This window comes from Lichenostomus cassidix, chromosome 10, assembly GCF_008360975.1.
Source record: "Lichenostomus cassidix isolate B80296 chromosome 10, HeHo_3.0, whole genome shotgun sequence".
NCBI classification, from domain to species: domain Eukaryota; kingdom Metazoa; phylum Chordata; class Aves; order Passeriformes; family Meliphagidae; genus Lichenostomus; species Lichenostomus cassidix.
Window position 1 is genome coordinate 20119657 of NC_139491.1, and position 27868 is coordinate 20147524.

The 27868-nt window shown below is 53.7% G+C and overlaps 2 protein-coding genes and 2 non-coding genes across 12 annotated transcripts in view; 2 read left to right on the forward strand and 2 right to left on the reverse strand.

Moving 5' to 3' along the window:
• The window catches only part of ALPK3 (alpha kinase 3), a 33299-nt gene extending 19918 nt beyond the window's left edge, over window positions 1–13381 (forward strand). For all 5 annotated transcript variants that reach the window (XM_085071175.1, XM_085071176.1, XM_085071172.1 and 2 more), the window contains 11 exons: window positions 299–416; window positions 1658–2678; window positions 5760–7581; window positions 8461–8608; window positions 9657–9784; window positions 10067–10102; window positions 10222–10496; window positions 10830–10918; window positions 11159–11376; window positions 11573–11621; window positions 11780–13381. In XM_085071175.1, the coding sequence (XP_084927301.1) occupies window positions 343–416; window positions 1658–2678; window positions 5760–7581; window positions 8461–8608; window positions 9657–9784; window positions 10067–10102; window positions 10222–10496; window positions 10830–10918; window positions 11159–11376; window positions 11573–11621; window positions 11780–12101 (4182 nt within the window). In that variant the 5' untranslated portion in view covers window positions 299–342 and the 3' untranslated portion in view covers window positions 12102–13381. The remainder of the gene's footprint in view (window positions 1–298; window positions 417–1657; window positions 2679–5759; window positions 7582–8460; window positions 8609–9656; window positions 9785–10066; window positions 10103–10221; window positions 10497–10829; window positions 10919–11158; window positions 11377–11572; window positions 11622–11779) is intronic.
• Window positions 13382–13644: 263 nt separating this feature from the next.
• Window positions 13645–24137, reverse strand: LOC146432957 (sodium/nucleoside cotransporter 1-like). 5 transcript variants are annotated; one of them, XM_085071183.1, is made up of 19 exons: window positions 24009–24137; window positions 22676–22798; window positions 21956–22085; window positions 21782–21876; window positions 21338–21429; window positions 20756–20945; window positions 20256–20397; window positions 19401–19514; window positions 18959–19036; window positions 18546–18626; window positions 18125–18205; window positions 17861–17986; window positions 16543–16673; window positions 16166–16334; window positions 15773–15970; window positions 15218–15299; window positions 14629–14727; window positions 14062–14199; window positions 13645–13968 (listed from the first exon to the last, which is right to left on the reverse strand). In XM_085071183.1, exons 3-19 carry the CDS (start codon window positions 22022–22024, stop codon window positions 13754–13756), a joined length of 2100 nt encoding a protein of 699 aa, XP_084927309.1. In that variant the 5' UTR covers window positions 22025–22085; window positions 22676–22798; window positions 24009–24137; the 3' UTR covers window positions 13645–13753. The 5 variants fall into 5 exon arrangements, with proteins under 5 accessions (XP_084927309.1, XP_084927308.1, XP_084927313.1 ...); XM_085071182.1 differs by lacking the exon at window positions 24009–24137 and adding an exon at window positions 23649–23848; XM_085071187.1 differs by lacking the exon at window positions 24009–24137 and adding an exon at window positions 23649–23841 and having other exon boundaries at window positions 14062–14173.
• Window positions 24138–24602: 465 nt separating this feature from the next.
• Window positions 24603–24674, forward strand: TRNAH-GUG (transfer RNA histidin (anticodon GUG)). Its single transcript has one exon. It is a non-coding gene; the product is annotated as a tRNA-His (tRNA).
• A 661-nt stretch (window positions 24675–25335) lies between these two features.
• On the reverse strand, window positions 25336–25407 carry TRNAH-GUG (transfer RNA histidin (anticodon GUG)). Its single transcript has one exon. It is a non-coding gene; the product is annotated as a tRNA-His (tRNA).
• Between the last annotated feature and the right edge of the window lie 2461 nt (window positions 25408–27868).

Below are 27868 nucleotides of genomic sequence, written 5' to 3' on the forward strand. Positions count from 1 at the left end.
GGCATGCTCACCTTCTCCCAGCCAGTGTTACAGGAGACGAGTGTGTGATCCACTCCCCTCTGTTCAGGAATGAAGGGCTTGGATTTTTTTCTCAAAAATAGCCCTATTCCTAGGCGTGATAAAAGTCTGAGATAAGCCCATTAAGTTTCCACTGTTTCTGCTGTGCAATTTAGGAATGTGGTGAGCCCAGAATAGCATCTATCCTGGTGTACTGGAGTGTTTTGCTGCTGATACCATGCTGGCTGTGCTTCTGTGTGGAATGTTTCACCCTCTGATGTACCCTCCATGTCCTCCCCAGGGTACCCACAGCCAGAGGTGACGTGGTACAAGGATGATGAGGAGATGGATCGCTACTGTGGCTTGCCCAAGTATGAGATACTCCGTCATGGAAACCGCCATACACTGCAGCTCTACAAGTGAGTAAAGGAGCTGGAGAGTAGCTGGGTTTGGTGATGGGAGCTCTGAGTGTGTTCTCAGTGGCTGAGTAAGCTGTCAACAGTGATGTCCCCGCAGCAGTCCCCCCCCTTCTGCTTCGCACTGCTGGCTCTTCCCCTCCATGTGGCTCCCCAGTCACACCAGTATGAGATCCATCACTGCATCCAGGGATAGCTGCCATGCGGGAAGCAAGAGGAAGGGAAGGAGAAACCCCTCTCTCTGGAGCCTTCCAGTGCTTAGCATTAGGGATGACAAATGTGAGCAAAGGGAAAGCACTATCTGCCTCCAAGATGATGGTCCAGGGAATCAGATAGAAACAGTAAGAGTGTCCCAAGCAAGGAAAGGGCTGCAGCCGTGACCCAGACAGGCCTTTCTTAGCTGTCACCATGTAAATGGCTGCTTTGGCCCTGGCTAATGATTCTAAGGGCCTCCTTTACCCAGCCTCTAAGGGTCTCCTTTATCCAGCTGGTAGCCTGACTACCAGCTTTTTTTAACTTTAAACAAGGACTGTGTTTCTGGAGAGCCAGGCACACCTTATCCCCAGCAGGCAGAGACTTGTCGCCCCTTGAGTCCTGGATTTGGGGCATCAGACAGGTGTGGTACTGACTGAAAATGCAGACTATCGTGTTGCTGATAGTTCCATCATCCTTGTGCTTCTAGCCTGAGCTTTTCTGCTGCCCCCGCTGTGCTCCAGGTGTCCATCAGAGGCTGGCTCAGCTCTTGCAGGAGCAGGGATGTCTGTTGGATGAGGCTTGGGTGTCTTCAAGGGGTGACAGCAGGGATGCAGGCAGGTTCTTGTGCTGGTGCCTGTGACATGTAGTGGAAGATTTTAGTAATGCAGTAGGGTAGAGGAAGAACAGGAATGTCAAGTGGGCTGTGGGGCTGTGTAGAGCTGGGAGGAAAAGATCTTGCAGAGGACTGTGACCAAGAACAGCTGAGAAGCCTGGTGCTGCCTGTTCCTCCATCAGCCCTCATACCAGAGTTGCAGCCCAAGGTGGAGCTAGGACAAATTTAACGTCAGACTTGCTTGTCTGTTAGTGCTGAGAGCAGGCAGAGCCAGGGAGGGAGGCCAGCCCAAGGCTTCCAGATGTCATGTGGGCACCTCATGGGCCACATCTTCTGGACTCTATGGAGCAAGAAGTGGGAGAGCATGCATGCCTGTGGGTCCAGAAGGCATTCTGGGGAGGATGGGTAGATCTCACACTCAGCTTTTGATTTTCAGGTGCCGAGAGGAGGATGCAGGCATTTACCAGGCCTCAGCTAGAAATAATAAAGGCATTGTGTCCTGCTCCGGTGTGTTGGAAGTGGGAACCATGACGGAGTTCAAAATCCATCAGAAGTGGTTTGACAAAATCAAGAGAAAAGCTGAAGAAAAGCTGCAAGAGATAGAACAGGGCAAGAAACGAGGAAAAGAAAATGTGGAAGTGGAGAAGTTGCAGGGAATGAGCCCTGAACGGCTCCAGAGGAAGCGGAGGCTGGCTAGAGATCAGAATCTCCGGTCAGGAGACTCTTCATGGGAGAAGGAAGATGCAGCAAAAGTGCACGTTGCAGATTCACAGTCCAGGTTACACAAGGACATCGCTGAGACAAATGAGCAGCCACGCAACGCAGCGCCAGGCTTCCCAAACAAACTGGTGGCACCTCTGAAAGCAGAGGTGACCACCAACGGAGATGCTACTTTGGAAAGTGGGGAGGACAATGGGAACAACTTTCTCACATATATCTATGAGACGGTGGAGGACCTGGCGACCAAGCCAGGGGCAAAAGACTCTGCAGCTAAAAAGAAAAAGAAGGTGGAGGCTCCTTCAGCAGCAACGCAGGAAGTTTCTAAACCAGAAGAAAGTGGGAGAGACAAGGCCAATCCAGCTTCAAATCCCAGGTTTGCTCCTCCTGTCCCCTTACGCAGGAATGCACATTTGAGAGCAGCAAGTGATCAAGAAGTGGAAGCCAGTCCAAAACTCAAAGAGCATGGGGAAGCTGTGAAACAGGACAGTAAAACCAATGATGATGTGTACTTTTCTTTAAAGGACATGTATTTTGATAAGCAAGTGAAGCCAGCAGCAAGGAAGGAGGAGGTGGGAGCCAAGGATGAAGCCGGGAGCGAGGCTGCCCTGCGGCCTGTGGCATTCAGCAGACAGACAGAGGATGCTCCATTGTCCTCTGAGGTGTTGGAGGCAGGACCTGTGCTGTCTGAAGGACAGAGAGGCCAGCAGCAAGAACAGAAGTTGGAGGGAAACAAAGAGGTAACTAGGAGAGACAACAGCCGCTGCAGGGGTGGCAACAAGAAAATATCTTTGCTGCACAATTGTATTGTGGCACTGGGCCTGGGAGGCTGCCTGTACCCCATGGGATCTGCTGCCAAGGCTCTGCAGGTCTCCACTGGTGAAAGCACCCAGGATAAGGGCTTTCTGGATTTTGTAAGCCCAGACAGCAGAGCTTCTACCCCATTTCCAAACAAATGTCAGCTGAGGTGGTGAGAGATGTAAGTCGGGGCCATTCGAGCAGCTGGTCTTGGTGACCTGGGGCCCTCTGGTTTAATTGGCGGACTGACCTCATGCGAAATGTTTTCAGATCAGGTCAGCAGGGAACACTGAATGGATATTTATAGCTGGGGATGGGTGCCTTGTGATGGCATCTGGTCTGTTTGACTGGACAGAGGAGCTTCAGTTAACAGGCCCCCCATGCAGATGAGCACGGGGTGCCGGGTGCCAGGTACCATGTGAGCTGCACCCTCAGGGCCTCGAGTTTTGTTTACAGTGCAACATGTATACAGTAGGTCTGGACTATTATTTTGGCTCATCCCTGTTGGTAAAACTCTGTTGAGAGACTCATTGTGGTGGTGAAGAAGTGCCAGGGCACAGCACCTGCTCCTGACCCTCAGAGCATCTTTTAGTCAACTGCTATTTTAGTCACCTAACCTGAAGTATTTCCCATGAAAATACTAGACTGGAAGCTACCAGAATATTTGCTCCTCATTTTTCTTTAATGATCCCTTTTGTCATAAAAAGTTCTCTGAGTCCAGTTTGCAGGTGCTGTCAGGATTTGGAGTTTGGGCTGTGGTAGGGGCACGCTTTCAGTACAGACAAGGCTCCAGGTGCAGCACCTCTCACTCGGCAGGTAATGCGTGTATTTCAGAGTGTGGAAAAATCCACAATGCATAAGGGACTGATGGGTGCTCCAGTGGAAAAAAAAAATCCATTTTTCCTCTTTTAAATGTCTTTAGCCATAGGTGGGAACAGCTTTGCTGGTAAGAACCTGCTGGTTTATTCAGCGTGCAGCTGGGTTCTGGCCTTGCTGCTGCACTCCTCTTCAATCTGACCTGCCAGCATACTGCTGCAGAAATTATTGCTGTGCAGGCCAACCCATGGCAAAGCCATTTGTTTCTCCCCTCTCTGCTCATTTTAACACCCCTCGCTTTCAAAAAATGGTGGAAAAATGCTGGTGTGCAGCAGCCAGGCTTGGGTTGTCATCCCTGAGCCTTTGACATGCATCAAGGTTTTTTTCTCTTTAAAAACCCCACTCACAGAGGGAAACCGGTGACTTGTCAGCTGGTGTGTCTTTGATGAGACAAAAAAGAATGCTTTTGATTTGAATTTGAATGCTTCAGCTTGTTGGTGCTGCTGGGGAAAGTCCTCAAGATTTTGTGAGAGCAAATAAGCTGGTTTAAAGCCATTTAAAGCTGATTCCCGGCATGTTTCAGGGTATTTTCAACTCCCAGGACAGGGGTTACTTGTCTTTTTCTTTTTTATTCTTTCTCTTAAACAAGAAAGGTCATAGCATGAGTGTTTTCCTAGCCTTGGGTGTAGCTGGGCCTCATGCTCTGGACTTCTCTTCTGAGCTGGATTTATCTGTAGCAAAAAGCCAGACTAGCCAGGCTCTCAACATCCTCCTCTACAAGAGCAGAGAAAAAGTTGGATCTGCATGGTGATCACTCTTAAATTTTAAACTGATAATTTTATTCTATTTCTTGAATTTTGTGGGAAGGAATGGCCTCCAATGGTGCTTCCCGCACCCCAGCCCTTCAATACTCATGTTGCCCTAACAATTGGAGAGGGACTTTGGAGAAGGGCCTGGAGTAACACAGGGGGAATGGCTTTCCACTGTCAGAGGGCAGGGTCAGATGGGATATTGGGATGAAATTCTTGGCTGAGAGGGTGGTGAGGCCCTTGCACAGGTTGTCTGGAGAAGATGTAGCTGTCCCATCCCTGGAAGTGTTCAAGGCCGGGCTGGACAGGGTTTGGAGCAACCTGGTCTAGTGGAAGGTGTCCGTGCCCATGGCAGGGATTGGAATGAGGTGGGCTTTAAGATCCCATCCAACCCAAACCATTCTATGATTCCCTTATTTGCTTGGGGATCAGCTTGCTGGGAGATTGATGTTGCCTCTCCTCTTTTCCCCAAGCTACCAAATGAAGCTAAAGCAGCACAAAAGAGAGGTCCAAGTGCCACAGCCCTCCTTTCCTGTGGCCTTCATTTTGGGGGCTCAAAGCTTAAGTCAGGGGCCTCAGGAGAAAATCCTTAGCAGCAGATTGTCCGGGGTGTAAGAGGGACGCTTGGTGTGCATGCCCTGTCCCTGTGCCAGTGTTCTGGTGATAATCGCAGAGCATCAGCCAGGCAGAGCATGTACCACGGTATTGCTGCCTCTCCTACAAAAATAGATCGTGCCCCTTGGCTGGAGGATTTCAGCAGCCCTCCTCGGGATAAAGCTTGGCCATCACAGCAGGCAGCTTGCTGACATGTCTACTGGGTGCAGCTGCGGTCGGAAACATTTGAGCTTCCCGAACGTCAGAGAAACAGGGTGGTTGAATAGTGCTGATAACGTCAGCGTGTACAGTTTCGCTACAAATCATTTGTGCAGCTTCATCCTGATAGTGTGTGACATGCCGATTGCCCCATCTTGCAGTGGAGATATGGGAGCACTGAGTCTTTAGAAACAGCAAGGGAATTATACAAGGTCTCAGCAATGGCTGGTGAAAATGGGAAAGTTTTGCTCTTTTGGAAGGCGCTGAGTCAGAGGAGATTGGATTAAAAGCCATGGAATTATTTAGAAAGGTAGATCTCTTGCCTTTGTACATAGCAAGGGTGTTGAAAGGCAGAAGGCTGGCACTGATTAAAAGAAGAAACATTTTGTGCAGCCTGATGGGTGGGACCCATTCCTGTGGGATGGTGGTGAATCCAGAAGACCTGGGATGACAGAGTAACACTTGTATCAGGGTTATTCTCATGATTCAAGAAGTTGGGCTTATGGTACAGGTAGACCACAAGTACGACTTCACAGACCCAGGCAGTAACACAATGCTAATTTTCTTCTTTTTTTTTTTAACCAGGTTGCAACAAGAGTGGGACAGTCTTCTGATGACCTAAAGCATCCAGTGTCCAGTCCAACCACAGAGACCAGTCAGCAAGCCAGTAAGCTAGAGAAGGTCAGGAAAGAGGTGCCTGTGTTGCAGGAGACCAGGGGGGCTGTGAAAAGGACAAATCCTCGGTTTAGGCCTCAGGAGCTGCCAAAGCCACCATCACCTTCTCCAGAACATGTACAGTCTGGCAAGGAGCACCCACCCCCCAGGAAACAGGCAGAAAGACATTCCTGTGCTCTTGAGGGCAGAGACACTCAGCAAGGACTGTTAAATCAAGAGGATAAAAGCCAAAGTGGAGAAGAGTCCTTGTTAAAAAAAAATTTGAGTCCTCCAGAACCTAGAGAAAACACTCCTCTTGAACAAATCCCATGTCAGACAGTCAAGGATGGGAAAAGCAAAGAGGCAGGAGCCGAGCTGTCTGGGGACCGTCCTGGTGTGAGGACAGGAGAGAGTGATGTGGCAGAGCCATGTCCCAGCTCTGTGCACAGGGAGGCAGGAGGGATACCTTTGGGACATCAGAACACTGAAATGGCAGCTCCTGCTTCAGTTCCTGTTGCCAAGGAAGAGCTGCTTCCTGCTCCTGTGGTGAGGCCATCGGTGGCTCGGAAGGCACTGCTGACAGCTCATGGCACCTCAGGGAGGGAGGCCACTGCAGGAGAGTTCCCGTCTGGAGCCCAGCTGCTGCCTCCTGCAAGTGGAAAAATGGAAATCACAACGACAGATGGATCTTCCCCGCAAGAGATGTTTTCGGCCAGCACGTTAGAGGAGGAGAATGTGAAACCAGTGCCCATGAGAACTCAGGGGAAGGAGGGAAGGCTCCTGACAGCTACAGCTCCATGCCAGGAACCAGCAGCATCTTCAGGGACTTTGGAAAGAGTCTCTGAGGTTCAGCCACAGGTACCACTGTTCCTGTCTGGCTCTGAGAGAACTCAGGAGATGTCTTTGGAAGAGAAAATGCAGCACAAAAACCTGGTTTCCTCCTTAAAGAGCTACCTGCTGCTACTTCTAAAAATGTCAGATAGCAGTAAGGATGCCACAAAAGGAGACACTGACTCTGGGGACAAGGAACAACCAAATGCAGGGGAAGACATGATCCCAGAGACAGGCATTGCTGGCCTTAGCCCTCGCACCTCAAGGAGAGTTTTGGAAAAAGTACAGAACAACCAGCTCTTCCAGACAGCAGAGAACTTGCCTCTGACCCCCAGGACATCCAGACGGCTCACTTGCATGATTAACGAGGAATTTGTTACCAGCAAGGAGATGCTGGCTTGCAGGCCTGTGCCACCAAAGAGACGTACCTGGGAGGCTCCTGAGGCCGAGGGGCCACCCCCACTATCAGTGCCCTCTATCGTGGTGGGCAGCATGCCCACAGCAGGAACGACTCCTCATCTTTCTGATTTGCCTCTGGTGAGCTCTGAAGAGAGCCCTGCTGACCCTCCAGCAGTGTTACCTTGTGCCACACCAGAAGAGCTTGCTTTGGGTGCCCGGCGCAAAATATACCTGCCAAAACCCAAACAGGTGGGGGAGGAAGAGGAGGCAACCCTGGAGAGCCTGGGGCATGCAAGAAGTCCGACTGTTTCACCACAGCAATCCAGGAAGAATGCATCCCTGTTGCATTCTCCTGCCCCGGCTCCATCCTCTCCCTCAGCCTCTCCAACCCTCATGAGGAAGATGGCCACATTGGAGGTTCCTAAGCTGTACAAGGAGCCTGCAGGTGACCAAGAGGTCCCTGGAGATGCTAAGCCAGAAGCACAGCCAGCAGAGTCCCAGCAAACAAATAACCCATTTAAAGGTGAGGGAAAAGATAATCCCCATGAAGCACATTCCCTTGTTGCGTACGCAGGGAGCCCGTGATAATCAGCTGGGGCCACATGAATTTTCAGCATTTGCAGGGTTTTCAGCATCAGCCTTTGGCACTGTGAAAGCCAGAAGTCTCCCCCAAGATTTCTGCCCCTGTGCAAGAAGGGCCAAGGAACACAAGAGGCAGGAACTCTGACACTGTCTCCACAGCTTGGGCTTCCCTGGCACAAGGGATCATAGAATCCTTAGTTTTGGTCTCTGTGTTCTGGTCCTCATCAAGCCTGATGCTGGTTGGGGATCCTGAGCTACCTGGTCGAGTGGAAAGAGTCCCTGCTCATAGCAAGAGGGTTGGAGGGTCTGTAAAGTCCCTTTGACCCCAAACCATGATTCCATGATTCAGTGGGCATCACAGGGTGCCCACGCCTCTTCCACGTCTGTGGTCAATGCTAATTTGATCCCTTGTGGCATTGAATTAAAAAAAGCATAATCCTGGGGTTGAAGGAACTAGGTTGATACTCTCACAGCAATCAGCACTCTTGCAAAGTAAGGCTAGCCTTGATAAATCCCTACTTCAGGAGATGACTGTTTCCTCCAATATTCCATAGTGTTTTTCTACATTTCCTCTGGCCAAGCCCCACTGGGTATTGCAGTGATGCACTGTTGAATGAATTTGTACCACTTGTATCCCACCCTATTTATCCCAGGGGAGCTCTGAGACCTTCCCTGGGAAGGCAGTGTTACACCAGGCTGTACTGGCATACACGTGCTACCCAAAGCCCTGAGCAGCAGCGTGGGAGTAGGCTGGCCTGTCCCCAGAGCTGAGGCAAGCACTCTGTGTCTCACCACCTATCTCTTTGCACCCTGTCCTTAGCTCCACAGGTGGTCCGTAAGATCAGGGCAGAACAATTTTCCGATGCATCAGGAAACCTGAAACTTTGGTGCCAGTTCTTCAATATATTGAGTGATTCTAAGCTGACGTGGTACAAGGATGAGATCCCTGTAGCTGAAGCCCAAAGGAGGTAACCTGTTGGCTCTGCGGCGGCACAGTCCTTGTCACCTGTCACATCCTGCTCCTTGCCTTGACTGGGATGAAAGTGCCTCTCTTGCTAAGGCAGCATGGAAAGCTCAGCGCGTGGCACAGTACGCTGTGAAATTCATCATCTCAGTGCCCACAGGAGGAAGGATCGCCCAGATGGGGAATTGCTGCTAAATTTATCCTATTAATGCTCCATCTGAAGTGTCTGCTTTGAGTACTGAAATCTTGGGGAGGGCAGAGAACGTGTTATGTGCATCACAAAAATTAGGAGCTGGATGTGAACTGCAAAAGTGGGACCCCAAAGGATCCATGTGAGGGTGGCAGCCATGCTGGGAGGGTCTTCCATGCAACCACCACTGGAAAAAGGCATCTCTGGCTGTGCCCTCTCTATCCCTTGGGCACTACCCTTGCACAGGGAGAGCATATTCAGACAGCTGGGTGACTGGTTGTATCCTTTGGGTCTACTATGGAGAGCAACTTGTTCTCAAGCCCAGAGGATTTCTGTAGGAACATCACCCACATTAGTTAGGATTTGCCCGATGTCTTTGGTGTCCCCTGAGCTCCCTTTAGGTGATTCTGGGGCAGAAATTGTCTCCTGGGCTGAATATTTGAGCTGGGGCAAATGGGCCAGGAGTGGCCATTGTCTTCCAATGGACCAGAGCAGAGCCTGCTTAGACAGTGGGTCTCAGGATGAGGGTACCACCTCTTCCCTCGGTCAAGCCCTGACCCAGCCTTACTCAGGGGCAAGTACCTTTATCAGTCTGTAGCCCAACCCCAGCCAGATTTTGCAGGGCTTTCCTGGAGGATGAGCATCTCTGTTAGTACAAACCGCAGGACAGCACTCCTGGTGCCGTGACGTGCTGGGGGAGCAGCTGGGCTGCCCTTGGCTTCCTTTGTAGCCTTCTTCCATCCCTGCAAGCGCAGCACAGTGCCCACCTGCAGTGCCTGTCACAGGGCTCCTATGTGGTCCCCCCCCACCCCCTCCATCCACCACCACATGGGAATGAGGCCATGCTCCATTTTTTTTCCAGTGCTGGTGATGAGGGCCAGGCAGCTTTGGCTGTTGTGCAGGCATCCCAGAAGGATTGCGGGGTCTATCGGTGCGTGATCAGCAACGAGTATGGCACCGACTCCACAGATTTCTTGCTCAGCCCAGAAGGTGAGGAGCCCTCAGCAGCCTCTCACAGCTGCTTGGGTGTTCCATGGGGTGGTGTGGCCAACTGCAGAGAGGGCTTGGTGCTGGGCCGCAGCGCGGGAGCCTTGGCTTGTTCCATAACACCACCTCTGTGAGGTACATCTGCTTCCATGTGCCAATTTGTGAGCGATTCCCACCATCCTACCTGCCATCCCTAGTTGTCCAAGTGCATGGGGCAAGGTGGGATCCTAGCAGGATGGGATCCTGGCAGGACCTTGACACCTCTTTGCTTTCTGTCTCCTCTAGTGTTGTCAGGATTTATCTTGAGGGAAGAGATTGAAGGTAAGGGCTACGTGTGATGAGCTGCAACTCTGCTCCTTGCTGAGTGGGGCAGGCAGCTTTGGGGCAGAAGCAGGATGTGCCCGTGTTGCCCCCCCCTCACCAGCTCTTCCCCCCACCAGTTGGAGAGGAGATCGAGATGACACCCATGGTGTTTGCCAAGGGTTTGGCTGACGCAGGCTACTGGGGGGATAAGCTCTTTGGGCGTGTGGTGAGCGAGGACATGGAAGTGGGTGCTGGTTTCCTGCGCAAAGCCTGCCGTGCCAGAGCCATCTACGGCCTGGAGCCTGTCTTTGAGTCTGGCCACACCTGTGTCATCAAAGTGCACAATTTCATCATCTTTGGGACCAAGAATGAGAACAGCCTTATCGAGAAGAACTATGATATCACCATCCAGGTGGGCATCTTTGGGCACTATCCACCTTTGTCCCCCCCACCCTCCCCATCTGTGTGTGAGTTGGTCCCCAGACAGTCCCCAGTTCTGTGCCTACTTTTGCTATTTCCTTGCACTTTTGGAATGCTCAGGAGAGGTCTAGCTGTGTTCCAGGATGCTGGACATACCCTTGCCATTCTTGGCTTCAGCTCTTCCCTGTGAGCAACATGGAGCTGCTCAGGACTTTCCCATCAATTATCCTTTAACCACCAGAACAGGGAAGCAATGGGCAGTGGTCCCAGGGAGGCATTGGTGCAAGATGGAATACGTTCTTGATTCTTCTCTTTGCACTTCCAGGAATGTAAAGTCCAAAACTCCAGCCGTGAGTACTGCAAGATCTTTGCTGCTGAGGCACGAGCTGTCCCTGATTTTGGAGCGGTGCCTGAGTAAGTGATGTGCTGCAGCTCAACTGGCTTGATGCTCTTTCAGAGCACTGCAGGGCATGGTGGGAAGATACCCCATGGGTGATGGGGCATCCCAAAGGGCAGTGCACTCTACTCCCTCCCACAAATGGAAGGGATATCAGGAGGAAGGCAAAAGCCAGGGTTGCAGATCGTGGTGTGAATCTCCACTTGCAAAGGAAGGAGAGCTCACCATGCTGATACTGTCTCTGCACTCCCTTGCAGGATAATTCCTCTGTACCTGATTTATCGACCGGCCAACAACATCCCTTATGCCACAATGGAGGAGGACCTGGGCAGGCCCTGTGAGCAGTACTGTGTCACTGAGAGAGATGGCAGCTTGGTGGCACGAGGCACCTCAGAGATAGTGCTCAAATGCTGCACCTTCCAGCATTGGGTCTACCAGTGGACAAATGGAAATATCCTTGTGACTGACATGGAAGGTAAAGGGATCTCCTGTGTGATTCCCATGGCCTGTCACCACCCTTCAGCCTTGGAAAGGAAGAAAAGCCCCAGGCTTGCCCTCCTGCCTCTCTCTCCCCCTATGCCAGGGAGCCTTGCACCCAGAGCAGTGAGCTGCCCTTGGTGCTGATGCCTGTCCTTCTCTGGACAGAGACTGATTGTTCTCTTAAATTGCAGGAGTGGGCTGGAAGTTGACCAACGTCCGGATTGCTACCAATCTGAAAGGGTGAGTGACCTTGAGCTGCTGGAGCAGGGTGGTCCTGCTCTGCTGCTAACCTGGTGAGGGCCATGGTGGTAACCACGGTCAGGCTCCATCCTCGCTTTCCTGCTCTGGTGGGACATCTCTTGGTGCAAAGCAGGAGCTGAGGATGGCTGTGTTGGCAGGTACCAAGGGCTGAAGGAGAGCTGCTTCCCCTCCCTGCTGGAGCAATTCCCAGCCGCTCACAGGTGCAATCATTACTGCAGCATCCTGGGCCTGAAGACTCTGGAGCCAGCCAAGCCCAAGGGCTCCAAGAGTCCCTGTCTGGGCAGGAAATCTGCCCAGTCCAGCCCCCAGCTCCAGAAGAAGGTGCTGACAAGTCCTCAGGGCACCCGCAAGGCTGCTGTGAGCCCCAAGAGCTCCCGGAGAGCTGCAGAAACAGGGGATGCCCCAACAGCCTCCAAACCCAGGTCCGGAGAGAGCAACAGAGCTGGCTGCCTGCAATAGCCAGAGCTGCTGCAGCTGGGACCCCTGCTCTGGCCCTCAGCCTGGGCCCAGCACGTGACCAGTGTGGAAAGGGGAGGCCCTGGCAGTGGCCTTCTCCATGGGGCTCCTGCCTGGCCCACAGTGCTCACATTGTGTGGTGTGTGCTAATTGTGAGTGGCTGGACCAGGGCTGCAATGGCTGTGAGCCATGGGCCACCTCCCCAATACCTCTCTACAGGAGCTGCTGCTGGAGCCTGTGGGGCTGTGTGCCTCTCCACGCTCAGACTTGCTTTCCTCTCTCAACCTTCTGTAAGCCTTCCTTAAAGCAGGGGCAGAATTGCTCCCTCGGGCTTTGCAGGCACCATGTCCCTGCCTGGCTACACAGGAAACTGGGAGTTCTGAACACCTGGCTCCCAGCACCTCGTGTTCCTCTCTTTGTCCCCTATAAAGCGACCAGGCCAAGACTTGCCAGCGCTCTCAAGGATGAGAACCCTACCAGTGCCCAGGCAGTCCCTGGTGCCCTGGCACACCCTTTTCCTGCAGAGGGTTCCAGCAGTTGCTACAGGGCTCGTCTGCTGTGGTATGGGGTGTTGGCTGGTCCCAGGGTGGGGTGCTCGCACTGGTAGTAGCAGCTGCAAAGGGATAGTATTTTGCACCCCTGCCCTCCCCTGCATCCCAGGGAAGTCTTCCACCCTGTTGCTGGGTGGCTGCTGAGGGCAGCCATGCTGCTCTGGGTAGTGGCCAGTGCTATGGTAAGCATGCTCTACCTCACATGGAATACCTGGGAGCAGGGCAAAGGGGCAGCTTCCCCTCCATGCCAGGCTCTGCTTTGGCATATGGGGGTGTCTAGCCCACAGCACTCACTCCTCCTTGTCCCCCTACCATACATAGAGAGTGTATACCCCAGCCCTGCAACATGATCTGGTGCTTAGCATCACCCCTGCTTGGCACATGCTGGACTCCAGCAGCAGATGGTGGTACCCACTCCAAATCCTGCTACCCCTGGCTCGAGATAGCCATGGACAGGCACAGGAGCTGTCTGCACCATCACCCCGCAGAGCATCCCCTTCTTCAAGACATTGCAGGAGGGTGCTGGGTGCCAGTGAAACAACCCTGCCGGTTGGGGTCCCAAGCAGTGGCTTTGTGCAGCCTGACAGAGGGAGGGGGCCAGGCTGGGAGCATGACATGCTCTGGGCTCCTGGTCATTTGTCGTTAGGTGACTAAAATACCGATGTACATAATGTGGCTGCATTGGTAACTGAGTGCTCTCGAGTGCAATAAAGCGAGAAGGACTGGCCTGTTCCCTGGCGCTGTGGTCCCTCTGGGAAAGGTGCACCCAAGTACAGTGAGACGGGCTGGCTTTGTGTTTGGGGGAAGGAGACATCTTCAAGCACTGGCTTTACCCCATCTGTGCCCCATGGCAGAGAAGAGGGTGGCTGGGGCCAGAGCCTAAGGCTAGCAGCAGGCAGGGGCTTATCTTGTGAGGTCTGCAGTGGGTACAGGGTGCAGCCCCAGCAAAGGACCTTGTGCTGTGTGGGACAGCCACAGTCAGGGGCCAGAAGGGATCTGAGGGCAAGCACACAAGGGTTGCCATAATTTATTTGGCAGCAGCTCCCTTGTGTTCATGGGGCCAGCACCTAAGGGTGCAGGTTGCAAGGTGCATGCAGCTGTCCATCAGCACTGGAGTGGAGAAGACCAAATGCTCAGGTTTCTGTTGGGGTTTTTTCTACCTTTGAGGATAGGCCTTGCAGGTGTTCCCCCTGTTTTAGGTTGTCCCTGCACAGGATGTGTGGTTGTAGTGCCCGCAGCACTCTGTGAGCCACAGCATGCTCTCTGCCTGCTCAGCCCAGGATCCCATGAAGGAGAGTGTCCCGTTCTGGAGCACTGAGCTGGAAGGAGAGACACAGGGTCAGGACAAGCTGTTACCCGGCCACCTGGGTCCTTGGGCAGGACCATATGACTCTGGGGCCCTTCACACCCACCTGGCAAAGAGCTGCTTACAGCAGGTGTACATGGTGTAGCTGGTCGAGCTGAAGTTGGTGGTGCTGAAGAACGTTGTGCAGTCGCCCACCTCTGTTGGCACATGGAGGAGACCTGGGGGACAAGGTCTTCTACTGGGACTTGAGAGGGACCATGGATCCAAATCTTATATCCCAAGCAAGCAATGAGTCCTGTACCCCATGCCTGTTCACAAACCCCACACCCTGACTATACTTGCTAGCATATCCTTTAAGGGGGACTGTGCCGGTCACATGAGCCATCCCACCTCACCCCGCAAGACTTCAGGGAGCTCCTTGCAGTACTCCAAATGTTGCCCTTGAAATGTTCTAGCCCAGAGGAGGATGAGGTGCCCCAGGAGAGCTGTTGGGCTTGGGCAGCCCTTGGCAGAGCCAGAAGGGAAGAGCAGGGTTTGGTGGCACTGGCAGAGCCATGGCGGGGAGACAGGCTGGCCACCTCCATCCCTGAACCCTGCATTTATGTGGTCTTCAGCCCTGTGCCTGTCCCTCCCTGGATCTCTCTGGTCCCGCTGGCAGTGGGCAGAGACGTACCTGCCAGGCAGGCATTGAGCATGGAGACGCAGATGCCAGTAAGCAGGGCCCGCAGCACCACGGAGGCAAAGTCACCCTTGCGCTGGGGCACCATGGAGGCTGTGGGGGCAAAACAGACTCTGGGGTGAGTCAGATCCTTGCTCCAGCTCTGCACTGGGCTGGGGACAGATGGGAACATGTTCTCAGTTCCCAGCTGGCTCTGCCACCCCAACTCCTGCTGTCTGGAGGATGTGGTGATCCCAGCCAGCACCCAGCACTCTGTCTGCCTGTCCTGAGAGAGTGCTATACCACCCTGCACCCTGCACCCATGGGTGATCCACCAGAGCTCTGAACACTCCGAGCACTGGAGTCTCTGCCCTTTGCCCTGTGGCTGGGTGACACTCAGGCTTTGAGGGACATGTACATGCTCTTGCCCATGGGTGCAGTGCAAAATCATCCCAGTCACCTCATGCAAATCCTGTTTCTTACCTGACAGACCAAACACAAATTTGAGAGCGGCAAATTCTTCCTGCCTCAGCTGAGCTCTTGCTCCCTGGCCCAGGATCCCCCTCCCTCATGCCCAGGCACCCAAGACATGGGTCACACTCACCTAGGCCTCCCAGAGTGATGCCAATGGAGCTGAGGTTGGCGAATCCACAGAGGGCAAAAGTGGTGATGCTCTCGGCTCGCTCCTGGAGAGCACAGCAGCAGGGGATGGTCACCTCTGCCCAGGAGCAGCCCCAGAGCTCAGCACCACATTGAAGCTCCCAGACAGATATGACAGAGGGAAATCCCCCACCCCAGCCCCTTCTCCTTCAGCTATTTTTGGGAGCAAGGATGAAGGCTCTCCCTGGGAGAGGCTGGACTGGGGGCACAAGGGGCCCTGTAGCAGCAAGATCTGCCCCATCAAGGAGCAGGATAAATGGGAAAGAGCTTCACTCCTTCTTCCCACACCCAGCAGACATCCAAGTCTAGCTGGCCATAGATGTCCTCCCATTTCCAGTACCATCCTCCTGATTAAATGATCTTAAAAGGACTTTTCCAACCTAAATGGTTCTATGATCCTCTGCCTGCCCACCACCCATCTGCCTGACCAGGGCCCATGCCCCATTCCAGCTGGTTCCATCCCTGCCCTGTGCCTGGCAGGGTGGCAGGTGCTCCTCACAGATATCCACTGCTTCCGGTTTCCATCCCACTCCTCCAGGCCCATCAGACGGTTTTTCTTGTACACGGCCAGTTGCTGGTATGCCACAAACTCGTTCAGGAAGATCTTGATCCCCAGAAGCTCAGCCACCAGCGGTGAGTCTGTCCAGTCTGCCCCCATGAGAAAGGCCACAGGCATGAGGACATAGGAGCAGATCACCTGGGAAAAGCATCCCGGAAGGGAGCAACTCAGAGCTGACCTTCTGCACAGCCCCCAGATTGGACATCTGCTGTCATCATTTGCCAAAAACCCAGCAAGGGTCTCAGCAGCCCACTGAGGCAGTGGGCAAAGGTGGGGATGGGTAGGGAATGCAGGATCTGGCAGCCCAGACCATGGGTCTGCTCTTGGGGATACCTGGAAGGTAAGATCCTCGATGTCTACCATTTCCCCAAACCAGCGGAGGGCAGCATTGATGAACTCCAACACGGCCAAGAAGGCGATGAGATTTGCTGCAATATTGGCCACAAGCCCCACGGAAGTGGCAGCCCCGTTGCTAGCAGCTTCCAGGATGTTCTGCTCTTCCCTGCATGGAAAAAGGTCCCAATGCACTCACCTGGTTGGGCATCTTCCCTGCCAGGTCAGTGCTCACTCCAGGGATGTGTGCACACTACAGGCTCTACCAGCCTTGGGCCACCTGCAGTGTCCAGTTGTGCCCCAAAGTGCCCCCATGGCTTCCTGGCAGTGGAAGAACACATGCAGCCCCACTCCACTGCCGCTCTCCTCACACTCACCCACTGGAGAGGCGGATGCTTGCTTTGCCCTTGAACTTGGACTCCTCCACTTCAGGGTAGACGAGTTTGGCCATGGCGAGGGCGCAGGGTGCAGCCATCACAGAAGCTGCGATCAATGACGCCGCATCGATCTGCAATGTGCAGACCAGGGGCATAGGCACCTCTGCACAAGGCTGCGCCCTGTGACCTGGTACTGCAGGGCATCCCAGCATGTGGCTGGCATCAGCCAGTGACACTCAGAACAGTTCAGGGCTGTCCACTTGCTGGGGGTGGAAAAATTGGCTGGTTTTCCCATATAAGCAGCCATGCCCATGGGGCAGCTCGCCTGGATGGAGGCATTGCTGGAGCTGCAGGGATTGTAGCCTTGGTGATGTTAATCTCTCTTGCTGTTTGACTTAATCATAATGGCTCTTGTCCCTTCCTTGTCCCTTTTTACCAGTATCAGAGCAATAGGTTGTGTAACACTGCAAACTTCTACCTGCTGACAAAGGGCCAAGCTCCCAGCCTCACCCCTCCCCTGGCAACATTTCATTTTTCTGACCTTCCACCCTTGGTTCCCCATTTAAGGAGACTAATTAATGTTTAAATAGCAGGAGCTCGGGCAGCAGGTTAAGGGGAAGGTTTATTCAGAGCACTGATGAACTGGAGAGAGCATCCCTGGGGGGTTGGGGCCAGGAGTGCCCAGACAATGCTGGAGGAGCAGAGATTGTTCAGTTGGGAGAAAAGAGGAAAGAGAGTGGGTATTGCTGTTTCTATTTAAAAGGGGGTTTGAGGGAAGACACTGCATAGTGGTACCCACTGAAAGGGTGAGAATCACAGGGATAGTTTCAGTAGGATATAAGGAAAAATTGCTTCTTGTGACTGAGGCACCTGTGGGGGAAACCATAGCAATTTGGGGAGATCTCCATCCATGGGGATGTTCACCACCAACAAGGCCCTGGACAAGGCCCTGGGCATCCCCTGGGGCTTTGCCATAAACTCAGTTGGCAGGAGGGTGAATCACAGACCCTCCCAGAGGGTCTTTCCAGCCTATATTATCCCATGATTCCGTGGGATTTTTCCCGCTCGCTGTGCAGGGACACACGATAAGGGTCCCTTAGCACTGCCTTCTACCTGGCAGGACTTGGGTTCTGACCAGGTGAAGCTCGTTGGGGTGAGGTGGTCCAAAGGTGAGGCTGGACACCCTGCTCTCATCCTGCTTATGGAAGGGGACCATGGGGCACCTCCTGGGGGTCTTCTATCCTCAAGTCCAGGGCAATTCTTGCATGTCAGCACCCCGTAGCAAGAAGCATGTGGATCCAACTGCTCATGCACTCACCCCAAAGGATACGTAGGCACCCATCACACTGCCTGCAATGGTGGAAAAGCCACCAGTCATCACAGCATGGATTTCTGACAGGGTCATGTCTGTGAGGTATGGGCGGATGAGCAGCGGGGCTTCTGTCTGCGGAAGAGAAAACACTGCAGTCTTGGGATGGGTCCACACAGGGCCACAGGTCTCCTAGGGAGGGAGAAGACCCTTTCTCCAGGATAGGCTGAGGTGCAAGCACTGAGGAGCTGGATCTGCTGCCCAGGACCTTACCTGTCCCACGAAAATGTTCCCTGCCACACTGAGAGTCTCAGTGGGAGTGGTGCCCATTGAGACTTGAAGCAGCCAGGAGATCTGGGGAAAGACAAGGCCACTGTGTTGACAGAGGCTCCTGGCACCCTGCTACCATACTTATGAAGCTGGGCACTGTTTGGCCCCTGCATGGAGGTGATCCTGGGAAGCAACCCCAGACTGGATGGAAACATCAGCTCTAGGGTTTGGTTTTTTCACCTTTCTAAGAAGGACATGCTAGAAAGAGGGCATTTGTGTCTATTCTTTTAAACAGGACAAATCACCCCAAATTAGTACCATGACAATTTTCCTGGGACATCCCTCAGCTGACCAAAGTAGACAGAGAGCTCACCAGGTTCTTTTTCTTTCCACTGCCATCCCAGATCCAGAAGTGAGGCCCTACCTTGAGAATAAGCCACTGCATGACACCGAGGTAGTAGAGGATGGACATCACACAACTGAAGAAAACAATGATGGGCAGGGTCTGCAGGCAAAGGTTAGGGTTAAAGGAGAGCTGAGCCATACACCCCAGCACCCATGGGCACCAGGCTGGGCATGGTGTGGTACTGCACAGGCAGCCCATACTACTGGGGTGCCACAACACTTGGCCAGGCTGGCAGGAGGGATAGGGACCAGTGCAAATCCTCCATGGCACTGAGGAGGTCCACAGGTGGATACACAACTGAGGGATATCAATCTCTAGGATAGTTGAGCTCTGTTGCAGCAGATCTGGCTGTATTTAGCTCTGTGCTTTCCAGAACCCAGAAAAGAGCCAGACCAGAAGAAAACTACCCCATGCCCCATTCCCTGGCTGACCTGGAAGGCAAAGACTTCTTCAATGAGTGTGTTTCCAAAGACAAAGCTGGAGCCAGCTGTGGTGTAGCCCAGGAAGTACTGCAAGGGAATGAGTTACACAGTAGGACAGAGATCTCCATCAGGTCCTTTCCTGATGTTATTCTGCCTAGTGAGGGGCTGTGCCCCAGTTCCACAGCTCACTTCACTTAACACCAGAAAATGACCCTTTGAGACCTAAGGTGGGGACACTGGTGGGCTGTCCCAAAGCCACAGGGCTCTGCAAGAGAGAGCACACCGAGGGCTCTTTGCTGCAGAAAACCAGGGAAGAGTTGGCTTCCCTCCAGTCCCAAACAAAAGTGTTTGTGAGCATGCAATCCCTGCCATGTCCCCTCCCCATGCCACACTCTGCTTTTCCTGTTAATCCCAGGGTGCAAGCACAGGATGGGATGAGTAGATGCAGTACCTGGATTTGGTCTCCCAGCCACTGGAAAGCTTGGGTGCCGGGAGTCGTTCGGAGGACAAAGAGTCCGAGTAAGAACTCCAAACCAAGACCCCAGAAAACGGCTCTCCAGGACACCTGGGGACACAAAGCAGAACAGGAGCTGAAATGTTGTCAAGGCCTACAGGCTTCCCCCTCTGGTTTCCAGCTGCTGCAACAGGAGCACATGGAAAACACCACATACTGCCCTGGGTGAAGGTCATGGGGAGACGGCTAAAGTGTCACAGAAATTGACAAATGTGAGTCGCTGACAGAGCCAGAAGTGAGTTGATGGGCATCTGGAACTGGCTGGAACACAACCTGCCAGGCTGACCCAGGAGATAAGCACAAGGACCTTATGATGATTGGTAGAACAGACCTGCTAGACTGAAACTGCTGAAAGGGTTCAGCAACCCTTTGGAGGAGCAGGATGGAGGGACTGCCCAAAGCATTGCAGCACGTTAGGCTGGAAGACCAAGGCCCCCAAGGTATCTGAAACTCGGGCCCACCCTCCATCCACAGCACTGAAGCTCAGGTGTGGGTCTGGTGCTGGGTTTCTGGGTCTGAGCCACTATCAGGGACATGAGAGAAAACAGGACAGAGGCTATTTAGGGGAGCCCTGGGTTGGGAAGCGGGATGGAGAACAATGGGAAGAAGGGCACTGAGGTGTCTTTGGGGTCTGTCAGCTCCCCAGGCTGTGCCCAGCTCTGCCCAGCTCTGCTGGGCTTCTGCTCCCTCCAGGGAAGGGGATGCCAGGGGGAAGGAAACACTTGTTCTCCAGTGCTAGGTGGCCACCTCCTGCGAGGGGACCGATGGCCAAATCACACCTGAAACACGTACCGCACTGTGGTGCTTGGAGCAGGCAAACAGGAAAAGCACCAAAAAGCAGAAGCCACCTAATGAGATGAGCTGCTCTGGCTTTCTGCCAGCGTCCAAAGCCAGCCACACAATCAGGCCTGCCAGGAGGGCCACCCACAGGAGCCTGCAGAGGAAATCCCAGACTGTCAGTGAGATGATGTCCCCATAGAGAGAGCAGCTCATGAAGGGCAGGAGCAAATTGTGGTGGAATTGCCACTGTAACATCCATGTACCTGAAGAAACCTGGGGTTCAGGCACAAGTGAGGGGTGTGAACAGCCATCACGCTACCAAGGCAGAGCAGCAAGATATTTGTGCCATGGCTTTTAAGTGGTTCCCAGGCTGGGCCATGCTCACCATTTATGAGGTACCAGCATGGCACTAGAGAGCATGCCCAATGCCGTTGGCTGTGGTTGTGTTGGCAGAGCCATGGGAAAGGACCCAGGTGCTGGGAGGGATCTGGCCCTGCCTTCTCCTGACTCACCATTTCAGCCATGGCCAGGACTTTTGGAAGCAATCCCCAACAGGCTGGAGGAGCAGCAGAACCTTTGCCCCACAGTGCTTATTGAAAATGTTCCAGCAGATGAAGAAGGCAATCGTGACAGTCATGACCACCAAGGCAAGGGCTCGCTGGAAGTTGAGGTAACAGGCCACAATGAAGTAGCACAGGTAGGCTGGAGAAGGCAAATTGGGGGTCAGAAACATCAGGGCTGTAGGATCACGGGTTCATAACTAACTCAGGCCAACCATGAGGTTCATTTCCTCCAAATGTCCTTCCCTGGCCACCCTTGAGGATCCCTTCTTTGTGTGAGGAGACCTTAGGGAGCACCACCCCAGCAGGGAGCAGAATGGGCACAAGTAGACCCTTTGGGCAAGTAGAGAAAGGACAGGGGGACAGTGAGGTGAAGATAGAACTGGACAGGAGTGGTAGGGTGAGCAGGGGGCAGTGAGGCTGCTGGGAGCGGATACAACCTCCGCACACATAACTGTGTGCAATATGTGGAGTCCGGAGGTGCAGCCAGCCAAAGGGGTGAGGACATGGAGTCTCAGTGCCAGAAGTCCTCACCTACTCCAAGGAGCCCCAGGACAACTCTTCTCAACACCTTGGCATGAGCCTTGCAGAAATGCTTCACCTTGAATGCTGGCTGCAGGGACTTCCTGGGTAGAGCCACATGCCAGAGACATGAGAGATGCAGAAGATGGATGTGGAAGATCAGCCCAAGCCAAGTCAAACCACCCCAACTGCAGCCGACCCACTGGAACCAGGCCATGACCATGGTTCCCACCGCGCACTTCCAGCAGCAGGAGGTGGTACAGGTGTGCCATGATGACACACCCCAATGCCCCCACCATCACCTGTTGTGGGGACAGAGACCCGCCACTGCCACCCTACAAGGCCACATGGAGCCACCAGACATTTGTCCGCCCCGTGTGCTCAATACCACCCTACTCTGCTCCCAAATCAGGTTTACCTCTGGCAGAGTTCACGCATCTGTGCAGATTATCCCACCTGCAGTAGGAGGAGAATCTCCCTTTCCCTTCTCTTCTCTCCTCTTGGCTCTCACTACAGGGACCACCACATTCCTCATAGTGTCTCTTCTCTCCCTGGAAAACATCATTATCTGGGGCACCCTGTACTCGGAAGGGAAGGGAAGGGAAGGGAAGGGAAGGGAAGGGAACTTACCTCAAAACTGAAAGCTGGGTTATCTGTGCCCTTCTCAAAGCTGTCCAGGGTTATCTGGTTTCCTTCCATCTCCAGAAGTTCCTTTGCTTCAGTGCATTAGAGAAACAGCACTGGGAGGGCCCAAAGCAGGCTGGGGAGAGAAAGATTGGATCACCTCTGGGAAGCTCAAATTCCCACACTGCTTTTCAGTTTTGGGTCTCTGAGAGAACAACCCTTGCAGTCAGTATTCAGCGCAGGTCCTGCTCTAGCACATCAAGGGACCATCCCATGGTGTCCTCAGGCCATGGTGCTCGTGTGCTGAATTCCTTGTTCTCCCGTAACTTTGGAGAGGTCTTTGCTCCTCTGTACTTCCTAGGAATTATAGGAGAGTACTATAAGCAGAAGGGAGTGCTGGTACTCCTCCTCCAAGTTGGTGACAGTGTCCACCGGCCTCTGTGAGCCCATTTGCAAGAGGGATTTTTCAAAAAGTATCCTTCCTCATTGAACGTGCAACCTTACTTCGTGCAACTAAGTAAGATAAGGAAGAAAGTCCTTTCCTGTTGATAATTCGCACAGTGCAGGAGCGAGGGGTAGGAAGGAGTGGTAGTTTGCATAGGGACTGGTCCTAAAGGAGAATTATACTGGGAGAACTGGTCCAGCAAACCCGGAAGAACCAGTGTTATGCCAGGGCAGGAACCCTTAGAGCAACATCCCATTTGGACACCCTCCCAGTTCCTCTACCTGGAGAAGGATGAGGGAAGAGCAGAGAGTTGCAGGCAAGGCAGTGATTGACTGTAGAAGTGCTTCTGTGGGAGGACAGAGGCTGTAAGAGGTTGTCTTTGCTTTGAGGAGAGTTGTAGAGGTCTGTGAGGAGAAGGAGGAGATTACAGGGTCATTGCCAGTTTCTCACAGTGTCCACTGAAGGAAGAGACTCAGGCCCAAATGAAAAAGGTGAAGGTGGGGAGTGTTGGTGAACATCCCCCTCATCGTGGGACCTCATGGCAGCTCAAGGTGGTGTGGCCAGGGCTCCACAGGCCGGCAGAGCCACCATGGGGAGCCACTGGGGTGTGCTGGCCCCCATGTGTCCCTGGGTTCCTTGCTCCTCAGCAGCAGAGCAGGACCCAGGGCCATGGTGGGAACCCAGGACCTCAACAATCCCTCCAACATCACTGGTGGTCCTACTGTTCAGTGGTCTCCCCAGGACCCTGGCAGAGAGCAGGAGAACCCACCTCCCCAAGTCCACCACCACTTCAAGCACATTCCCCAGGACCCATCTGGTCTCAGTGACCCCTCCAGGATCTCACAGAGTTCCAGGACCACCCCGGGTTCTTGGCTGTGCCCCTGTCCCAGGCTCAGTGCCTCCCAGGATCCCCGGACTGATGCCAGCCCCAAAACCCCCAAAGCCTCATTGACTGCCGTCCCCTCATGGGCGGGACCACGTGGACAAATAATAAGGACAGATAATGAGGGAGGGAGTGCCAGGGTGCCCCCAGTGCTCCCCGTGTACCGGCGCCCCCACGCACTCCTGCCCCCTGTGTCTCCTAAAGCCTCTGGAGCAGTGTGGCTACGGGACACTCTGCCCTGTGTCCCTGCAACCCCCGTCCTCACACCCCCGCTGGCCTCATACCCCGCACCCTCACACCCCCGGTGGCCTCGTGCCCTCCCTCTCCCCACGGCTACCCCACCCTGGCACCCGCTGTCCCCCCGCACTCACCTGCCAGCCCCACTGGCTCTGCAGCTCCCGGTCCCGCGCCCCGGTTACCCATTAACAACTCAGTCCAAAGACCTGGGCTGGGCACTGCGGCCCCGGGGCCGCCCCAGCTCCTCCCGGGGTTCACACCCGGACTCCCCAGAGGGCATGCAGGGGAGCCCAGCGGCGTGGCCGTGCATGGCAATGTGCCACCCAAAGAATGGTCAGCCAGGAGACTTTCTCCCAGGCAAAACGAGCCTTGAGGGGACATACTGAAAGCAGAAATCAAACCTTTACCCCACCCCAAGAAATGCTTCCCAAAAAAATCCAGAGTGGGGCACACGTGGCCTCCAAAGTTTCAGTGGCACGAAGTCACGTCGTCACCTGGTATCTGGGAACGACGGGATGGAAGCCAACAAAAACGTCCCTTGGCACCGTGTGTTGGAAACCACCTTTTCACGCAGGATGGTGGGAATCGCATCGCCAGGTTTATGCACCCCACTGGTACTACCCGTTTCTCGTTTGCGCAGGGAGTGGTGAGGTAATCGACGGTGCCAAACCAGGGCTGGCAGGAATCAGTTCAGACATTGGTGATTAATGACACCACGGGGCACTCAGGGCACCCACGTGCCAGGCGCTGCCCATTAGCAAACGCTCTCAGTGCCAGTTCCTCGCCTCCTCCCTGTGGATTTTGGCCAATCCCGCACTAAAGCTGCCCAGTGTTAGGGAAGGGCGATGGCGCGATCGCGCAGGTCAGTATGTGGGTGACAAAGAGGGAAACTCTGAAAGCTGTGGGTGCGACGCTGGTGTAACTTCCCTCCCCCCGCCTGGGCAAGGTCCCCCAGTCCCGCGACATGCGTGGGAGCGCCCGTGAGACACTCAAAGGGTACCCAGGGTCAGCTCAGCCCCGCCGCACGTCAGCGCCCACAGCACCAAGAGCCGCCGCGCCGCCCCGCCCGCCCAGAGCCCCAGTAGCGCGCCGTGATCGTATAGTGGTTAGTACTCTGCGTTGTGGCCGCAGCAACCTCGGTTCGAATCCGAGTCACGGCATCGCCCGGCGGTACCACGGCACAAGGGCACCAGTTTTTGCCGCGGCTGTTTTCCGCTTTGCTTTGTTTAATAATTTAATTTCGTTATTCTCTTCTATAATTTGGAACATATTTTAATTATTTTAATTTATTTTAGATTTATTTAGTTTATTTATTTTCATTTACTTCTACTTATGTTTTCAATTTAATTATTTTGTTATGTTATTATATTTACTTTTGTTTTACTTAATCGAAATTTATAAATTTTTATTATATTTTATTTTTGCTTAATTTTAAATTCTATTTTTATTTCAATTTTACTCTTACTTTGTACCTCATCCTCTCCTCTCCCCTCCCCTCCCCTCGCCTCGCCTCGCCTCTCATTTTGGTTTATTTTTAAATTTAATTTTATGATTTTATTTATTATTTCTACATTTATGTTACTTTTTTCATCTTACGTTATTTTATTGTTTTCTGTCCCTCCGCTCCTTCTCTCCCCGGTGCCCGCGGACCCCCCGCGCTGGCCGAGCCCGGCGCGGCCCCGCAGACCCGCCGGCAACCGGCAAAAAAAAAAAAAAGATGAAATATCGGCGCGACGTAACATAAAATGGGAGGGTGAAGGACTCCCGTTTCAGGGAAAATTACAAAAACTGGAGCCCTTGTGCCGTGGTACCGCCGGGCGATGCCGTGACTCGGATTCGAACCGAGGTTGCTGCGGCCACAACGCAGAGTACTAACCACTATACGATCACGGCGCGCTACCGGGGCTCTGGGCGGGCGGGGCGGCGCGGCGGCTCTTGCTGCTGTGGGCGCTGACGTGCGGTGGGGCCGGCCCGGCTCTGGGAGCTTCCGCTCCGCCCCTCTTTGGCGTTCCCGCGGGGTAGCGTGCAGGCTGCGTCCCGTGTTCCCCGCGCGGGGCCGGGGCGGCGGTGACGGGCCGCGGCCTGGCGGGCCCCGCCCTGCGATCCCAGCCCGGCCTGTGGCCCCGGTGCTCTCGTGGTCCTCACCTGCTCCCTGGCCCCAGCCTCGACTCTCGCCCCGTGTCTCATCCCAGCTGCAGCGTTCAACCCCTCACCTTCACCCTCTGCCTTTGGCGCAGCTCCCTCGCTCTGATCCTGACCCTTCTCCTTATCCCAGTCCTGTGTATCCCAGGGCAACCCCCTTCTCCAGCTGTAACCTCACCTCTCACCCCCCTGCATGTTTCTCAGGGAGTAAAGTTTCTCCCAACCACAGGATTAATAAACGACTCGGCACAGAAGGATGGGGGAGGAACAGAGGCACTAAGGATATTATGCCCCTGAAACAGCACCAGGGATCAGTCTCCGCCAGTCTCCTTGTTTCCCCTGCTCAAGCACATATCAATAGCTAACGTCTCTGCTCCCACCACTGCTGCTGCTTTCCTGCTCCCAATATTAAAGGTTCTTTCATTTAAACATATGCAAAGAATTCCAAACACCTGGGATCAAAAGGATGTCTTCACATAAGATCTTTTAGAGTGATTGCAGCATGACTCATTCTCTCTGAAGAGCTGGTCCCAGAAACATTGTCTCCTGCGTATGGGATGAGCTCATCACTTGTGATACATACACACCTCCCGTGGGAGGGGGTGCAGGGAGAAGCAGGGGGCTCGTTAAACCGTGCTGGACATGTTCCTGCACCCCATCCATCCTGGTGTACCTGCTGCGGCTGGCAAATCCTAAATCTAAAACAGTCTTCCTGAGGCTTGGGGCAAACCAGAGAAATACCCTGTGCACCTTGATTACTCTGTGAAATAATTACTCCTGCCATCCTGAGCTTATCTTTCTCATAACCAGCCCAAAAGAGCTCAGAGTGGTGGAGAAAGACAATGAATTTTGTGTCCTCTCTTTGTCTATGCCCACCTCATCCTGCCCTCAGCAGTTTGCTGGTGTGCACCAGTGGTCCCTCAGCAATGGTGGGAGCCTTTGCAGTGGGAGATGCTCTCCCACATTAGACTGGCTGACCAGGAGATGGTGAAGGGGGTCTCTTTGATGGTATCGGAATGACCTGGGTGTCTGTGTGCTGGGTGTCCACACTGTCCTGCCCCAGTGCCGCCCTTCTCCTTCTCTCGTCCATGTGCCAAGATCCCAGACCATGCTTCATATAGGGATACTGCTTTTGTTCACTTGTGTCACCATCTGTGTCCTTATGCTGGATCAAAGTGGATGCAGCAACAATGGAAGGAGATACGTGGTTCTCTTCCCATGCCCAAGGAGTTTGACACCATCATCATTCCCTTGACTGCACCAAGGAGACAAATCTGACCACCAGACACACCTGCAGGACAGGTGTAGCTGAGCCATAGAGGTGGGATCACTGCAACCTCTAAATCCCAGGGCATGAGCTTGTGAAGTGAAAAGCTCCTTGTGCTGCCCTGTGCCTGGTCTCTTGTGCTTTCCTCCATGCTGGCACAATGCCATGAGCTAGGCCATGTCACCGGTGAAGAGATAAGCCCAGCTCCGTGTTGGCCTGCACAACTGCTGTGTTGGATCAGTGCAGTGTGGCAGGACCCATGGGAGATGGTGGCACTTACTGTGGCAGGACATGCTATCCATGGCTGATGGGGACAGAGAACCTACAGTGACACACACATTGACCAGGGGATTCCTCCTCGGGGACTCACATGGGCAGGCAGAATGAGACCCCTGAGGCTGGTGTCACCATGGCCTTTATCCCAACTCCTGGCCTGGCAGGATGCAGAGCTCATATTTGGGTGGGTGGGTGGATGCTGTGCACTGCTCACACAGTGCATACAGGTGGCATGGAGGAGGCATGGAGCTCATGCTTTGGATGCTTGGCAGATGTTTCTAGAATGTGGAAGCTGACAGAATTGCAGTCACCTCAACTGCTGGAACAGGCATGGCTGAGATAACACTGTGGCAATACAGAGGAGTCAGCCAAACATGGAAGTAAGCAGGGAAGAATGAGAGGACACAGAGATAAGGTACCGGGTGTGGATGAGAAGGATGAGGCAAGAAGCTGCTGCCACCTATCACTGGCAGTGATGGCCTGTCCCAGTACAGCTTTCTGCCATAGGCTGCCCTCCCCAAAAGAACTGGGATGTGAGCGTGTCCCGGGTTAATGATAAGACTCTCTCCTCCGAGAGCGAAGGGCCCCGACACCCCCTCCCCCACCCACAACAGAACCTCTCAGATGAAAGTGAAGAAAAACTATTTATTTAACAAAACCACGCAGAGT

Excerpts from the sequence above, each read along its gene's own strand:
- LOC146432957 (XM_085071185.1), bottom strand. The coding sequence starts at position 22,024 with ATGGAAGGAAACCAGATAACCCTGGACAGCTTTGAGAAGGGCACAGAT. Across the intron at positions 18,206-18,545 it reads TGCAGTGGCTTATTCTCAAG|ATCTCCTGGCTGCTTCAAGT; the intron begins GTAGGGCCTCAC and ends GTCTTTCCCCAG. Across the intron at positions 13,969-14,061 it reads TGTAAGCAGCTCTTTGCCAG|CTCAGTGCTCCAGAACGGGA; the intron begins GTGGGTGTGAAG and ends CTCTCCTTCCAG.